Source organism: Etheostoma cragini, chromosome 13 (genome assembly GCF_013103735.1).
Source record: "Etheostoma cragini isolate CJK2018 chromosome 13, CSU_Ecrag_1.0, whole genome shotgun sequence".
NCBI lineage: Eukaryota > Metazoa > Chordata > Actinopteri > Perciformes > Percidae > Etheostoma > Etheostoma cragini.
In genome coordinates, this window is record NC_048419.1 from 14,093,819 (window position 1) to 14,111,695 (window position 17,877).

Consider the following 17,877-nt stretch of genomic DNA (forward strand, 5'->3'; position numbering starts at 1 on the left):
TGATACATTCCACAAGTATGTGATCACAATCTTAGCTGAAATAGATCTTTGCTGTCAAAATGTCATGAAAGATACATAACCTTTTGTCAAATGCAAGGGTGGTTTTAATAATGTCCATCAAGTCTGATTAAAAATAAAAATAAAAAATAAAAATAAAAAATAAACTCCAAATCAGTTATCAGCAAAAGATATGGATGCAGATACACAGACCAACACACATGCACACATGAGAGAAAGAGAGCTCTGGAAACAATACCTTTTCTTGAGTCAGTCCAGCACTTGCAATCTTTACGCCTTCACAAAATGTACTACATCCCAGACCGGCCTCAGAACACATAAGTACAGCATGAGAGAGGAGCGTGGAGGCAAGCACAAACCTGCCCTCACGCCAGTCAGCTGAACAGTGAGAGCCAGTATAATCAGAGATTACATATACCCACATAACCAGACAAAATAACACCCTACACATTTATACACACTTGGTATATAGTATGTAACGACATGTAGTATTGTACACTATGTATAAGTAAATAGAAATATAGCAATTGTGATGGCATGTACTCATACTCAAGAGCAGGCATGTACTTGTCAGTGAACAAAGAGAGGGGGAGGGGAGGAAAAGGAGAGAGTGACGAAGTTCAGTTTAGTCTTAAATCAGGGAAACATGCAAATCCATAAATCCCTGCATGGAATGATGGGATATTCACCATAACAGACAGACAGAGAGACTAATCATTTAATCTGATGTGAAATGATGTTTATGTACTGACATTAAGACTTTATAAATATGCGTGAACATTTAGGCAGTTGATTTACGGACTGCAATCTTAATTCTGTTTTTCATGTTTAAATAGAAAAGGCTATGTTTTCTAACCTCATATTGCCCATGTCTGTATTTCTATTGCAATTATGTAACTGAATGGGATTAACTTGAGTCTGAAGGAATCTACATGCAAACATGTATATAAAGCCATTCAAAATGTGTTATGGTATTCACCTGTATACATTATAATATTGATGTTTAAAGGATTTATATTGTAGACACTAAGGACTAAATGCAGTTATTTGCATGTGTGGATGAGTTTACACACACACACACACACACACACACACACACACACACACACACACACACGGAATGCAATCTATAAATGGCTGAACACTGAAATATTCTGTTCAATATTGGTAATTATACTTTGAAGCAGATCAGTTCTTGGTTGTATGCTCAGTATTGGAAGGCTTCATCAATCAGCACAGTGCCCCACCTAGTGGAAGACTGAGATGACAGCACCAACTAGGACAAAGCTGTAGCGCCTGATTATAGGGCAATGAGAAAAGGGAAGGGAAAGAACAATTTTAAAGAAATAATTGTAAGGCTAAAAGTCACTGGAAGTTGTTTCTGAATTTAAAGACACTGTATCTTGTAGTCAGTAACTACATTAAACTAATGCACTGCATGCAAGGAGCTATTTAACCTGAATATTACCATCAAGAGTATATCAAAACATATCTTGAAGAAAACTCCCCCCGTTACCCACTGAGTAATTTGCATTTACCATGTCAAATAAGCCCCGAGCCACATTGAAAGGTTTGTAAATTACAACCAGTACTTGTCAGTGAGGCTGACTACACCTTGGAGACCACCAGCAATCACTGTCATCTCTATTATCACTGTTATCACAAGCAATCACCATCCTGTACTCCAGTTGGTTTATCATATTGAGGAGGTGGCTCGGTGCTTTGTCTAAAATAATGAACCTCTGTGTTTCCTCAGGCTAGCCAGACACTCATTTATCTCCACTAAATGATGTGAAACACTGTGGAGATTGAAGTAATTAGAATGGGAGGATAATTAAAATTGTCCCACTTTGCCTCTTTTTCCTTAGTCTGCCACCATGTTACCACAGGCGGTGGGTGAAATGAGGTAAGACACAATCTTAGCACTTTGGAGGCTTTCCAAAGAGGAGAGTGGTGAAACAAAAACGTGATCAACATGAGCAAAAAAAGGCCAACACACATTTAAGAACATAAATAAAGTTGTTTTGGAGGTTCCCAGGAATTCTGTGGCAAGTTTGAATTGTATTTGTTGACAAGAGTAAGCATCCAAGTGCTTTAGGCTGAGGTCAGTGCCCACAGGCCAACTAAGGGAGCTGTTTGAGTCAACAGCAGCCTCATGTTGTTTATGGTAGGAAGGAGCAGCATGGGGTTAGTGAAGAGGAGGAGGGTAAACAAGGACAGGAAGTCAAAAGGAAACTGGAAAGACAGGAGAAAAGAAAAAGCTTTCAAAACAAAGCTAATGAGACAGAATGATCAAAAACAGTGAGATGTCATGTCTGACACAGGACGTGGTCACATTGTTGCTCAGTAATGGGGGGCAAAATATATGACAATAGATCAACTAAACAAAAAGGGTAGATGAAAAGAAGGATTGAAAAAGGAAGGCCAAAACAGACAGAAATGAGGAGATAAACCAAACAGCACACATTAAACTGGAGCAGGAGGGGGGAGACTGAAAGGTGAGAATAAAGATCATTCATTTCCAGAGCTTTAACACTGTTTCACTGGTCTGATGTACTGTTTTGCCTTGCATGTAGGGCTTTGGTTCCCCCCCCCCCACTTTCTGTTTATGTTCAGCAGAATCTGATAATAAACCAAAAAGGACATGACTAAGCACTGAACATCAACCGACAACATTAAAAGACAGGGGTAAGCAATATCCCGTTCCCAAGGCTTCATTATTGTCTCCCCAATGTATCACATGTGGGATCTAGTGGTAACACAAACATTGTATTCATTTCATGCTAACTAAAGACTGTTTTTACTTTATTTGCATATACAAATGTGCCCTTATTTAATGGCATTAAGATGCTACAATTAGCCTCGACTGAACAAAAAAAAAGTAATACGGCTACTCTGACCATACATAATCATTTCAACATTAAAATGATTAAACTGCACATTTTTAAAAAGAGCGTTAATATTTAAAAAAAGTGTTAATATAAAAATGATATGCTGCATTTTCTCGTTTCACATTGTAGAATAGATTTAAATGGATTTCTTCTTGCAACAAAAGAAAACTTGTATATGTTAATTTGGCGCTGTGCAGAGGTTCAAATGGTTTTAAGTTGACCGAGCAAGGAGTCTGACAGATCTATTCCAAAAGCTGTAGGGGGAGCTCTATGGAGAAAACTGCGAGCAAAAAGCAAAGAAATTGCATTGCCAAAACTGCACAGTGCCCCTTTGAGTGCTCAAATGAGACTCCAAAGCACACCTCTAGTCCCTACCCAGCTATCCTGGAATCCCTGTGTGTCGGTATTTCTCTCATACTTTCCTTACAACGAATAATGGCACATTGGAGTCATAGAACCAACACTGGACTGGAGCTGACTCTGACCTCACCCATTAGTTCGCCCTCGAGACTGAAGCTCACTGACACAAATCCAAGAGAGAACACAGCGCTGTCCCTTCCCATTCCTCATCTTTTGTTCATATCTGAGGAAAAACAATGTTTCCGGTGGTTACTGGTTATCAGACATTGCCATGGTAGTGGAAGTGACAACCGTATCCAAGGGAAACTGGCCAGCCACACGGCGTGTCCCAGCAATCACTGACCAGGCCAAACATAATCTTAATTAGACAGTGATGCACTCACTCACCTGTCCATCTCAATCTCTGTACTGCAGATCCCAGATCTGTTCATGAGCTGGGTCTGAACTCAGCTATTTAACACACCACAAAGTAGTCATGTAATATGTTGTCAGCACAGTATAAAATTAATGTGTTATTTATGCAAGAATGTGATAACGATTACAGCATGTTACAGGTGTCGACAAAAATTACAAGTGCAGTGCATGAATTAGACATCGAGTCAGGATTGAATTTACTAAAAACAGTTATGAATGTAAGACATATGGTGCAATGGCTGTGCGTGCGTGTCAGACCACTTTTGTGTTTCTTGTCTCAGATCTTTCAGTCCCAGACCAGCCTTCGTGTAAAGGTCACAATTATCACATGAGAAAAGAGCCTCTGAACTACTTGCCAGCTTTCTGGCTACATGCTACACACACAAAAAGCACCTGACACGGGTGAAGAAATATTTTAGAAAATTAACCAGACGTTTAATTTAAAAAACACTCTTAGTATTTGTTCAAATGTACATCCAAAATGTTTTGGATTGTTGCTCAATTCCCCCCCGACAGATCTGAGATTAAAAACAGTGATAAATGAACCACACCGCTGCGAAATGTAAAACATAAACAAAGTCACTAATGCAGCTAATCAAACACCCGGATTGATCCACAGGTCACAAACGCACACATACCAAAACTGCTGGTCTTTGTCTTTGCAAAACCACATCTGACAGGGTGTGTATGAAACTCCATTCTTTATAAAATGGACTGTTAATCCCCGGCTCTGTTGCACGTATGTGTCTGTGCATGTTTGTCATAGTGTGTATAAACATCTAAGTTGTGTCTTTGCATGCCATGTCCTACCTCCTTCCCAGTCCCCATGCAAGTTTTGTCTTCCTGTTGATCTCCGGGACTCTGCAGGGTCAGCCGAGAACCTTCCTCCAAGCTGTCATCTGGGCTCTCCACCGTCAACCCCGACACCTCATCCAGGATGTCCTCTACAGACAGAGACAAAGTGTGTGTATGTATCTCTCCTTCATAGATAGAACTTCTCTCTCATGCTCAGTTACAGTCCATTTTGTAAAATCCACATCTCAACCTGTTATGGAATGTATTTAATTATCTGCACTTCCTTTAATGGGGTTTGAGAATGTATGTGTTTGTTGATCCTTGTATACTGTGTTGATTCATACACAGTATACTTGTAAAGTAACCTGTACTGTGAGTAGGAATTACTACTCCCTCAAACGTTGCTTTCTCCACCTTTACAAATAAAATTTAACATCATCATCCTATTGTTTTAAGTTACATGATAATGATGGCATTAAAAAACATCCCTATAACCTTTGGTATTTCTTATTATGATATAACTGTATGGTCTCTGTTATTCCATCCGTATTCATGCAAGATTTCCAATTTATTTCCTCTGTTTTGAAGGGCTTGTGTACACTTCCCTTCTCCTAAGCATATCATCATCGATAACCTCCATTTGGCTGTTGAAGTGTTTTTACTCAGTCTGACCCTTTGCATATGGCTTATCCTACATGATGACAGCTCCACACTGCTGAAGGATTCATATTAATATTCATAGTGCTCCGAGTACCTGCATAAACAATGCCAGCTTGTCAGCCTGTGCACTGCAAGACCCAATTTATAAAAGGAATACAAACAGTGCCCTTGTACGGATAAAAAGAGCAGGTCAGAGGAAAGCTGGTGGCCGCCTGCAGGTTGGTTATCAGACAGCATCCATGCATAATTAGCAGATCGCCCTATTCACCCTTTGCTTAAAAGAAGAAAAAAATCATCTGCATTCTCCCGTTTTTCTCTGCACAAAGTTGGGGATTTAGAGGATGTATGATGGTACAAGACAAACTTGAAAGAAACTTGAATATAAACTTAAAGGACAAAATAAGCACTGCAACATTAAATTAAAGGATCTAAAACGGTAGGTTTGTTTTGGTTTTAAAAGATTTCAAAGATCACTTTAAGCTATCTTTCAAACATGGCGTTACGTGATAGATATAGAAGACGTTATTATATTTTAACTGAATGGAAAAACATGTTACATAACAGCACGATGCACCTTAGATTGGGATTGGATTGTGACATCCCTGGGTCAAAGCTCGACAAAGCTGCAGGTCAAGTTTCCGCTCTTGACCTCCTCACTTTGACAATGGCCCTCAATAAACAGCAGTTAACATTTTAAAACTGAAAAAGAAGCTCTCTACATTTGATACTAGAGCACACCGTTTGTACACATCATCTCATAAAAAACAAAAATCCAAATAATGACGACAACTTATAGCATGCATCAACAACTTTTTTTATGTGGAACAGGAATATTTTACCTTGGCTCTGGGAGAAGATGTCTGTGGCTGGGCCCTGCTCCCCATCGGACCGCCGGGGTGGAAGGGAGCACAGCACCCTAGGGTCTAGCAACGGCAGGGTGCTGACACTCAAGGTCAACGCTTGGTTTAGAAAGGCAGCCCTCAAATCATCCATTTGGAGGGCAGATGCAGGTTTTCCATTTAGCAAGAGAATCTCATCCTCTGCTTTCAAACCTGGTGGAGAATGAAAGGACAAAACAAAGTGAGAAATTCAGCTTTTACAGGTGGCTGCTTGATTGCTGAAAACAGCATTCCAATCCTTTAAAATTGCTACATTTTGGAGAGAAATACACAGAAAAAGCTGACAGTAACATAAAAGTAACGCACAGTAAGTGAAAGGATTATGTTTAAATAATAAAAGCACCATCCAACACATTAGCGATTCTGTGAGCCATCATCTCAAGAGTGCTATTGTGTACAAATGATCTACAAAAACAAGACTTTAGTGCCATACTCCTCAACAGCAGCTCTGTGGCTAATCAGACATGTTGGGACTCTAATGTCTTCCAAAACATTAAAAATGCATCCTTCTATGTGAGTTCGCTTGGGACAAATGCTGATCTAACAAGCGTGGATAGCTTTAAAATGGAGAGTGCTTCAATGCTTGTCTATTTCTGTCCTGTCATTAGCAGTATCGTCTTTGTGGTAGTGTATGAAAAACAATCCAGGGCCTTTACTGGAACACAGCTTCAGCTTGAGTTTTTTTTTTCTCTCGCCCCTCCCCTCAACCACCTGTGCCCAGCTCTGCTAATTGAGAATTAGCACTCAATCAGCTGACCAATTAGAAGACAACCTCCAACCGGTAAACCTGATTGGTTGTGACAGCTGTTTTGGCGATCTGACAGCAGTCTCGCCTGCCCTTACTGCAGCATTAAGTAAGATAAAGGGTTTTGGTCCTGTTGACACAGTCACCCATCAGCACATTTGCTTGGTATCCTTTTCTTTAGTCTTATTTTATACTGCCTACTGTAATAGAAACAGCAGACATTTTGCGATATGGCTTTTGTAATGCTCTGAATGCTACAGATGCATGCCGGCACACAGTTACATATATAGACACACAAGCCAAACCTTTAGCCCTAAGTTACGACCTAGTTGTCTGGGATGTGAAATGTCAGCTGTAGCAGAGTCTTTATTGGACAGAGAGAGTTAACCCCTCTGGCCATTTACTGCTGAGTGTGTATGTGTGTTTGGCTGTGTGTGTTGCATGTATGTATCCGTGTGTGGTCTTCTGTAGGGGGAGGGGGAGTGAGGACTTCAGTGAGAGAGAGAGAGAAACAACCCTTTGGGGCTCCTTGTCCAGTGATGGCCTGGTTTCTATGTATATCTTGCAGAAATTGAAACGTTATTTCTTTTACTCCTCGTTCGTTCTCCTCACTCTTAGTAAACGCATTGCACGCACACACAGGCTTATCCCAGCGGACACATGGACCTACTAATGTTGAGGCTGACATACTTTATCCTGTGATTCAGCAAAATATAGTGTAATCTTACAAAAAGATGCTTTGTGTTGTTGGGTGCCACAAGCTTTATCCATCTTTACTCGCCCATAGAGGGGGAGAGTCACTACAGCTGTATCCTTTGTGTGCTGGCAGCCTGCTAAGCTAGCAGCTTTTAAGATTGCACCGGAGGACACAATGTCACACTTGAGTAACCTTGGTCTAACCCTGGGGCTCAATAGTGGGGCATGTTATTTTCTATATATTAGTGTTGTATCTACAGAGCAGCCATGTGCTACTCAAATCCATTAGGTCTCCCTGGCTCTGTTAAAAGATAGGAACTAGTGAATGGGGGTTGATCTTGAGACCTGGCAGTCAGATGCAGACAAAGGAAAGCGTTCTTTCTTCTTTGCTCTCAGAAAGGAGAAGAACGCCACAGATTCATAGCTCCTATGCATTAGTTTTATGGTATTTTTTAAACAAATCAAGCCCTTTTTTGGAAAAAAATTAGTACTTGTCAGTCTGACAAATAAAGTGTGTGGGACAGGTGATTATTTTTTTGAAATATAGATGCAAGCTGTTTTCTATTTTGGAATTTCAGGCTCATATCATGTGGGAATACTGATGTCTGAGGCCTTTCTGAGGCTTTGAATGACCTCTTTACAGACTCCAGTTATGAGTTATTGATGATTGCCTTGTAAATTCTAAAAAAGGCAAGATAAGCCAAAATAGAAAAGACTGCATCAGAGGAATTACTGTGCAGAGTTCCACTCTTTCCTTTGAAAGGAAGATTCCTTTGAATCTACCTGCGAGTCAACACTTTTCACAACAAGGTTTTCTTTTTCTTCATCTCTTCTCTACTCTGTCCTAAAACACAAGGCTCTCTCAAATAAAAACAAAATACACTCTGCACTTCATGTTTGCTTGTTAAAAGTCCCATGACATGGTGCTCTTTGGATGCTTTTATGTAGACCTTAGTGGTAAAAAAGTCTCTTTCCCAAAATTCAGCCTTGGTGAAGAAATACAGCCACTAGAGCCAGTCCCACAATCAGCTTTCCTTAGTATGTTCCATTTCTGAGTCTGTATCTTTTGAGGAGGAAAGGGGGGGGGGGGGGGGGGGGGGGGGGGGGGGGGGGGGGGGGGGGGGGGGGGGGGGGGGGGGGGGGGGGGGGGGGGGGGGGGGGGGGGGGGGGGTAAGGTGGAGGCTGGAAGTGTGGCCTTGACCAACTGCCACTTTGCTCTTTTGAAAGCCATGATGTCTCTCTCTCTCTCTCTCTCATGGGTGGGCTAAATTCCAGATCGGCCCATCTGAGCTTTAATTTTCTCAAAGGCAGAGCAGGATACCCAGGGCTCGGTTTACACCTATCACCCTTTCTAGCCGCTGGGGGACCATAGGCAGGCTGGGGGAATGCATATTAATGTAAAAAAAACTCAGAAAGTGAAATGTTCATGTCATGGGACCTTTGATAAAAAAGAAAAAATATACCTTTAGCTGAGGCCAGTCCCTCTGCTTTCACGTCAGTAACAAGGAGATGCTGCATTCCATCCTCATCTATAACCGCCACAGAAAAACCTATAAACAGAGATAATAAGACACAGAATGAGATTCTGTCGCTAATTCTTTTAGTCCTCCAGCATATCTCAATTTGACAGTGTGCTCTGCTGCCTCAAAACTACTGGAGGATTAGATCCACTTAAGACAAAATACACTCACACTGGGTCATCCACATAGTCATTTGAAGAAAACATGATTCAATAAAGTATTTTACAAAATCAAATCAATTTGATAGGGGTATGGTCATAGACAAGTATACCGTATCCAATGGTGCAGGACTCGGCTTTGTCAAACCGGATCACCTTGGTAGCTTTGGGGCAAACCTCAATCTCTTTGTAGAGCTGGAAACACAAGAAAATGCTTGTATTTAATTGGCAAGTAATTGAAGGATCGTGTTGTTGTTGGATGGAGAAGGTCAATGTCATGTTATCGCTCTTTGTAAAGAATGGACTGATTCATGTATTATTCACTATCCTTAAAAGAGCAACCGCATGTGAAGGTTGTGGAGTTAAAATCCAGGTCAAGTTTGAAAAGTGAGTGGGTGCTCATACAAGTTCTTGACCTCACAGCGGACGAGAGCATAGACACAGCTGTGTGTATGAAGCAACAGAAGGGGACAGAAGTCTGCAGTGTAATGCGCTTCACTGTGGAGAAATAATAATGTAATATCATAGACTAAGGATGAAAGAGGGTGAAATGAGTCACTGATCAAAGCAGGGAGATAAAGGACCTCTTGAGGAAAAACAGCGAATTATACAATGACTTTGCTTTGAGGCAGAGTTCAGTGTATCACCTACAAAGCATGGTCACATAGAGAATTCATTTTGGTGTTTACAGCGGCTGAATAATGTGGAGGTGGTCTTTTTCAATGAGAGTGATTATTTATATGAATAGCAGTGCACATAATGCACTCGGATTGCTATTTTGCATAATTTATAGCATACGCAATGGTGGTTCCATTGCATCCTGGGAATTTTATACGCATTGCAAATCAAATCTGCCACCCAAGCCATAAAACATGCACAAGCTTGCATTCAGATCTGCCTGGAATGGAACAAAAACTTGTAGCAATAAGGTGAAGACCACAACATCCAAATGGGACATTGTGTCTCTGCTGAGACTGTAATGCAAAACAAATGCAAACTGAAACTTTCGTTTATGCATACAGTGAAATAATTCTAAATTATAATTCTTAATCTTTCATTACAGTATATGACATGGTGTGTCATGAAAATATTTTAGTTTCACTTCTTGACGTTGCAGGTTATTATGACTATGCTTCAGTGTGCGTTTCCTCACCAAATCAGAGATGTCCTCTTCAAGTTTGGGAACATAGAAGAGCATTTGGTTGTCAATCCACATCTTCAAACGCAGATAGTGGCCAGAGGGGTCTATTTTATGGGTCTGGAGGCAACAAGACAGGAGGGCAATGAAGCAAAAGACTTGTTTACTGTAGTGGAGGAAAGTCATAATATTGGCAATTACAAGCAAGCATTCTTCTTTTCAAAATTAGACCTAATCACTCTAATTACTTGTGGTTTATTCTTCTTGAGATTTAAAGTCAAATCTTCTTATGTAACACATACTATAATATGTGATGTATAGAGCGTGTATGCCCACAAACACCCAGATACACGTCAGTGCTCCACACGTGTTTCAACAGAACCGTATGTGGAACTTATACGTACAGTATTGTCTCTGGCTGAAAAGACTGAGTGATAAAGTAATATGCAGTGCAAATTGCAAGACAAGATTATGACTAAGAAAAGATCTGTGACACTGTCAGTCTAAGTGCACCGGTGACAGTGTCTCACATCTCAGCTACTCTCAGATTTATATTCAGATTTACATTCAAGAATACCAGAAGAATTGATTGATTATAGGTTTAGCTGTCAACAGACTGTACAATTGTGAAATGTTATAATCCATAATGTAACCACTTATTGTATTCTAAATTCCCATCAACAGAGCCGTGTGCAATTTTATGAGACTCATTCCTCAAGATTGCATGTTTGACAAACCTGTTAAAATAAATGATCTGCATGCTTCACAGCTATCGACTGCGTCTTTATGTGCGAGTGCCAGCTGATGTGCAACAAAGCAATGAGCTACTAAAGCAAAAAGGTTGAGCAAATTGTACATCACCTGTTACTCCAAATGGGTGAATAAGTGCATAACTTTTGGTCTGTAATTATCACCCTTATACACAATTTAGTGTACAAATGCACTTCAACATTTGCATTGCTAACCGGTAATGGCCCACCTTGCAGACGTTGCTAAGGACTTCCAGCGCTGTCTCACCGGGCTGTATGATGGCCAGGACAGGCCGATTGTTTGGCAGACACACCCAGGAGGGAGTCAGGTAATCGGGAACCCAAATGTCACTGTCTACATTTTGCTGGGGAAGACTTTTCACCGAGCCCTCTCTCTCTTTCTGAAAATGCAACACACGCACACACACACACACGCACAAAGTTAATGCATCTTTGAGTAGCCTTTGTGCTCAGTGAAAACAGAAGGCACCCCATAATAAATTCAATGGTATCATGAAAACCTTTCAGTTCTAGTTAGGTACTGCTGAGTGATGAATGAGAAAAAAACCTATTCTATAATCCACAAATGCAATTGCTAAAATCATGTAGTAATCCTCCTAATTCATCATTATTCACACAACAAACAGATTTGCTAAGATTGATAAGACTAATATAATGAAAACTGGCGGTGGCCTGAAAGCCGCACCAGAACTTCTTACAAAATCTAATTCATTTGTGGTGATAAGAGCCTCTTAATGCAATTGTCTCCCCGTGTGGGTATGTGTTACATAAGTGTGTGTGCATTCTGTTCAAAGCATAGTCCGTAATCTTTAAGCCCATCAGTCTGACCTCTGACAATATGGCAGCCATGTCACCCTCTCTCCTCTGATTCTGCCCTGTCTTCTATTCGACCTCACAGTGTCTGTTGCTGATACCTTATCTCCTCCTATCAAGTAACAGCATCCACAAAACTCGTTTATTCTTTCATTGCCCCTAACACTAATGATTGACTCTCCTTCTGGTGGCCCTTCCCCTCTTTTTGCACATTACTGCATCATATCCCTCTTGCCCATCTTTTCTTCCCACCATACAATCTGCTGACTGTTAGCAATTTGACCCAGCAGTCCCTGTTTAAATCTAGCTATCTGTATGTATGTATGTATGTGTGTGTGTGTGTGTGTGTGTGTGTGTGTGTGTGTGTGTGTGTGTGTGTGTGTGTGTGTGTGTGTGTGTGTGTGTGTGTGTGTCTACGTATGTGTCGGTTAAAGCCAAAGTGTAACAGAGAACAAAACAAAAGGAGCAAACTATATGCAAAAGCACATTGTTGAATACACAAACACACATTCAAATTTTCACTTGGACAAACAAAATACAGACATACACACACACAGCTCCTCAGACAGACAACCAGACAACAGACCGGGGGGCCCATAACTAGTACCTCCCCCCAGCTCCCTGAACTCCCCAGCCCTGCTCCGCACCATCTGGCTCTCCTCCTGGCCCACGTAGGATGCCACTGCTGGGGGGCGGGGGTCCTAGGCAGCACACTAAACTCTCTTTCCCTCTAAAACCCCCTTTTTTCTCCATCAGTGGGATTTCTCAGAACAAACAGATAATTAGGACAAGCCCATCAAATGTGAACATTTGGAAATAGCTCCAGTATTCTTCCTGGACATTCTCATATCTACTGATGCAGCATTTCCAGCACTTTGTACAACCAACTGAAGCATGTTACTTCCTATGCATTTTTTCACTGTCATCCCATAAACTCCCAGCTGAAGCTGGGCGTGGGTGGAAGGAAATCAAGTTCCTATGGTGCCACTGGGGGCCTTCACGGTCAGAGTGGGTAAGTGCTGCAGAGTTTTCTTCCATCTACTGAGTTCAGACAGAGGCCCGTCTTCCCTCCCCCTCTCTCATCTCTGCTGCATTCTACCAGTTCTCATAAAATATGGAGCCGGCTTGCTTGTCCTCGCACAACCCATGGGTAATTGGACTTCTTTTCTTACAGTTCATATAAATTGAACCATTTATCAGCCTATGATAAGGTACTCCTGGAAACCTACAATTCTATTGTAGCCTTGGATAATCTATTTTTCTCCTTGACAAAATTTATTTTCAATTGTCTGTAAATTGTGGTCAATTTGACAGATACACAACAGCACAGATGGTGTGGAACTGCCAGGTCTGCATAATTTGTTGAAACATCAGAAAGCTAATGATCTGAACATATCAGATCAAATTTGTCTCAGAGGGATTAGCAGACAGAAATATCCCTCCAGTTGAAAGCCAATGATGCTGATAGAGTTGGAATTGCCTGGAGCATATGAATAGAATAAATGGGAATCTGTCAAAACTGATTTGAAAACAGTGTTTGACATGCAAAAATATGGTAGAGAAGAAAAAATATTTCATTATTCCTGGCTATGACACACAATGGTCAGTAGTAAGAATAAACAAAAAGCAGTAATAAACCGAATAATAAGTCCAGTACAGTCTGGTAAAGTAAATCATTTGTTGAGTGGTGCAGAAGGAGGCACAGCTGGATAAGATGAAACGGGTTGTTTATCTGCCACAAATAAACTCAAGAATCATCTGATAACACTGAGGAAAGACGACATCTGCAGCTTTTAAAGTTTTATAGTCTACAAATTTCTCTCAAAACTCTTCAGCTAGGAGAGAAGTGGATGTCTGAAAACATTAAGGCGCTTGAAAATGACCTCAAAGAAATGCTCATTGATGCAGAAGGGTGCAGGGACTTTGTGAAAATCTAGCAATGTTGCTGGCCTCAGGGTCTTAAGACGCCTTGTAAGCCATTATACAAGTACAAAGGTTCATCAGATGCCCCAGCGACTTTTATGTTGGCTTATGCGAAAGGCAAACCATGACAAGGAATTAGCCTATGGCTACATGAGATCTGTTTCTCTGTAGTGAATGCCAAACCAGGAAAGGGGGGACGAACTTACTGTTTAGCCTTCGGAAGAGTATTACTGTATAGACATGAAAAGTCCCCACAATGGAAGTGAAGACATGTTCGGGCCTATTTGCAATCAACTCTTACCTCTAATTTTCTACAGCAAAACTTTTCCAAATTTTATTTATACAATACAATACTATTATATAATACAATTTGAGTTCATCTTGGTCAACATTAAAACAGGAAATATATAAAATAACATACAGCTGAAATGGCAAGAGGGGTGCAATTCTACTATGGTCCTTAATATGAAGGGACATGTGTGTTGTGTTGGTTCTTTTGACTAGTAAAGATGGCTGAGCTCTTACAGATTTCTCACTGGCAGAGTCTTCAAACATGCGCTCCAATGGCTTTTTCACTGGCTCCATCCCATCAACAAACACCTGCAACCACGCAGAGAACAGGACATTGCAATTTCATTTTAATATAACACATTCACAACACTAATAACATGTACAACTTTACAAGAAGGCATTCTCAACATCTCAACAACACTCAACATGTATCCAATCCAACAAATACCAAATTAAAAAAAGCTTGTGGTATAGATGTGTCACTATGGAAACCTGGTTGATTGAAGGATGTCCCTTGGACTTCCTCTTTGAGGTGGTGTCCAGACCCCAAAGGGAGGAGAAACGGCTACGACGTTTATTGAAGGTACGAGGCATGGCCTGGTTCCGCTTCCTGATGCTGCTTTCTGTACGGGCCGACACCTGTGACAGCGATAATTACCAACACATGAATGCAATGGAAATAGAGTTTGAACCTTAATTATACTCTAGAGTTGTACAACAGTCTAACCAAATTGTTATTTTAACAACATATTTCACACTGAAAGACATGAAGGTTTTTATTGGACTTGTACGTATCTCCTTTGTTGATAAATTAAATCAAATTGTATACAGCTACAATAATACACTTACAATCCACAAATCCATATCTGTTACTAAGCTTTACTTATCTTATCTAAATTATCTGCTATCTACAAAAGAGTTTAGAGTCAAGCATGGCATTGCTTACACAGCTGGTCAAATCCAGTATCTATTGAGCATTTCAGAGACAAGGATGCAATAAATGTTTTGTGTGGAGTATATGTAATTTCTGAAGTAGTTAAAATAATTTCAGATTCACAGTTTGTGTAATACTCTGGAAAGCATTTATCATAACTGAACAATTGTATTTAATATGACAAGGATATTGGATACTAATCTCCTTATGCTTTGGTTTTATCACAGTGTTGAGCTGCAGTTTAAATGAACAGACTAAGAAAAAATACTGGGGGACTACATATATATACTGTACACTGAAAGCAGTGGCTGTATTTGTTTGTACTATGAGTCAGTTATTTCATTTATACATATAAATACACACACACACACACACACACCCACACACAGGCATGTAAACACAGCAGCATATAAAACATTTTTCACTGTATACTAATGGTACATACTGAACACACTCAACCTCTCATCTCTTTCAGTGACCCATAACACATTCAAGGATAAACCATTCTTTGCATTTTTCGGTTAATTCACATTGAACTAATGGGCTATGAGCAGCTCTTATTCCCATGTATAGTACAGTATGTACAGTATATATGTATGTGTGTATGTATGTGCACATACAGTACTTGTGTGGGTGTGTGCTTATTGGTCTCCTCACTAGTCACTGCTCAGGAGACACACACACACTTCAAACATAATAGGTCAAACTGTCTTCAAGACTGTTCAAGCTGCGTGCGAGGCCTTTTTAAACCCTATTTCATTACTTTGTCCCTGTTGGCTACGGATAATATCCACTCTGTTGCGTAAAAGGAATTACTGAAGAACGTATTAATTTACAGTATATTAGTTGTTCCTTTTGTGACTGTGGACAATTAGCCAAGAGTTGAAGGCATTATGAATTGATTAATTTCAATGTTAAATTAAATACCAAGTTCTTTATTTTATTATTTCATTTTCATTTAGTTTATATAGTGAAGGATACTGTTCCCATTAGTTGACTAATGCAAAAATGACATTTTAAATCTGGAAAAAGAGATGTGATAATGCACTTAAAGGAAAAGAAGACAGAGACGGTGTGAGAGAAGAGGAAAGGGTGAAGAAAATAAGGCTGATATGAAGGTGAGACAGAGAGAGCGAGACAAAGGAAGTGAGGGTGTAGGCACCAAAAAGGAAGAAGGAGTCAACAGAGCAGAGTGTTAAGTCTGTTAGTGGGAAAGTGCCTCAGGGATGGCAGCTTACTAACAGAGTTGTATTGATCCACCAGTCACAAAAAAATCCACTATCAACCTCTGATGTTTCCCTGTGTGTGTGTCTCTGTGTCGGTGTGTGTGTATGTTTGGTTTAACCGATGGCCTGATTGTTTGAAACTGGCCCATAGAGATACCGCTTCCACCTCTTTCTCTCTGCTCTGCTCTTTGATCTCTGAATGATATTTGCCAGAGCGCACGGCCACATATATGGATTATTCCATTTATGGTGGCGTTCCATTCTTTACATTCTTGGAGCGCTCAAGGTGACAACGAGAGCATGGTTCAGAGCTCTGAGCTAATGACTTGGCTTTGAGCCACAGCTACAGCAGTAAACAGGACAGTTAATGAAGAGAATGGTATGAATGTGCACAATGAAGAGGTGCAGGTATGTAAATAGAAGCATGCATCTAGCTTCCTGTATCCTTACAGGGAACACAATATCCATGAAAGAATAAAAAAGTGCAATACTCTAAAGCGAGGACAATTTCGTTTTTTCCTCATTTTCTTTATGGGGTTGTTTAGATTTGGGTTAAATATGAGTTTTAAGTTGAAATTTGAATTAATGCCATCTTGTTGATTTTCAGTTGTATTTCCTTTTTTGGGAGTCATAGCTGAGAAAAATATTTATGTGAGTAAACTGATTTTCCCACAGAATAAATTAAGCGGTGAGACAGAGGCTCAATGGAGCCCAATTATGTTACTATTGCAGTGAGCTTTACTGTGGATGACTTAGAATGAAAACTCTGTCCTGAGGGCGTCAACATTTCTTCATTGATGGCCCAATGTAACAACCAATGCCGTTATGAACAAAAAATAAATTAATTACTTAAAATGTTAAGTTAAGTGTATTGCCTTTTGCAACATTTGGGCAGTTTATTAAGGTGTGGACTAGCTCCACTTGAAAGCACTCCAACTCTCTAAACTGTTAGACTTCCTAAAAAAAGTCTAATATAGTCAGCTAGTGTGCAAAGCTAATATAGGGATGCTCATCATTTAGCTTTCTCTTTCCTGCTTTCTTCTAATTAACCATGGTTAAGTTATAGTCTGTTTTAACCTCAGGCTACATGCAGTGTCTGTTAGTTTGTGAATTGGTTAGGAAAGCAGAAATTCTTTTATTAGGCGTATTTGACAAGATGTTCACTCTAACAGCCAGATAAACACACCCACTGTACAAGCTGGGCTCGTTTTAAGGGTCAGCAGTTGGGAGCCTCTCACGCAATGCTTACTAGGACATGTTGAGACACATGGGACAGAATTTGAGTTTTGCATGAAGGAGCCCTGATTAGGCTTTAAGAGTCAAATTACAGCAAGTGAGGAAAACAGTAAGAATGAATGGCACCACACGAGTCCTTACAGACTTGTGTGCATGAATATGATTGGATGAATTTTTCATACCAGTGCATGAAAAGAAGACACAGAGAAGATACCCAGTCGTCCCATGGCCAGCTTGGTGGGGCGCGAAGCAAAGCCCAGCAGGCGTTTGGGGTTGGGGGGTTCGCCGCCCTGCAGACTGGCCAGGTAGCACCGACAGCGGAACAGATCCATGTGAAACCGCTCCAAGTTCTGCTCCCACAGGAAGATCTAACAAAGGGAAAGATGCGTA

General features: G+C 40.5%; 1 protein-coding gene across 3 annotated transcripts in view; it reads right to left on the bottom strand.

The window, feature by feature from the left end:
- The window catches only part of LOC117955392 (T-lymphoma invasion and metastasis-inducing protein 1-like), a 56,590-nt gene that overhangs the window by 14,636 nt on the left and 24,077 nt on the right, over positions 1–17,877 (bottom strand). Inside the window, exons 9-17 of one of the 3 annotated variants that reach the window (XM_034889858.1) lie at positions 17,670–17,855; positions 14,584–14,730; positions 14,326–14,400; positions 11,274–11,444; positions 10,310–10,414; positions 9,270–9,351; positions 8,942–9,028; positions 5,978–6,190; positions 4,494–4,627 (exon numbers count right to left, since the gene is read on the bottom strand). In XM_034889858.1, coding sequence (XP_034745749.1) covers positions 4,494–4,627; positions 5,978–6,190; positions 8,942–9,028; positions 9,270–9,351; positions 10,310–10,414; positions 11,274–11,444; positions 14,326–14,400; positions 14,584–14,730; positions 17,670–17,855 — 1,200 coding nt within the window. Of the gene's footprint in view, positions 1–256; positions 407–4,493; positions 4,628–5,977; positions 6,191–6,470; positions 6,731–8,941; positions 9,029–9,269; positions 9,352–10,309; positions 10,415–11,273; positions 11,445–14,325; positions 14,401–14,583; positions 14,731–17,669; positions 17,856–17,877 lie in introns of those variants that run through there. The other 2 variants (XM_034889859.1, XM_034889860.1) reach the window with 2 other exon arrangements.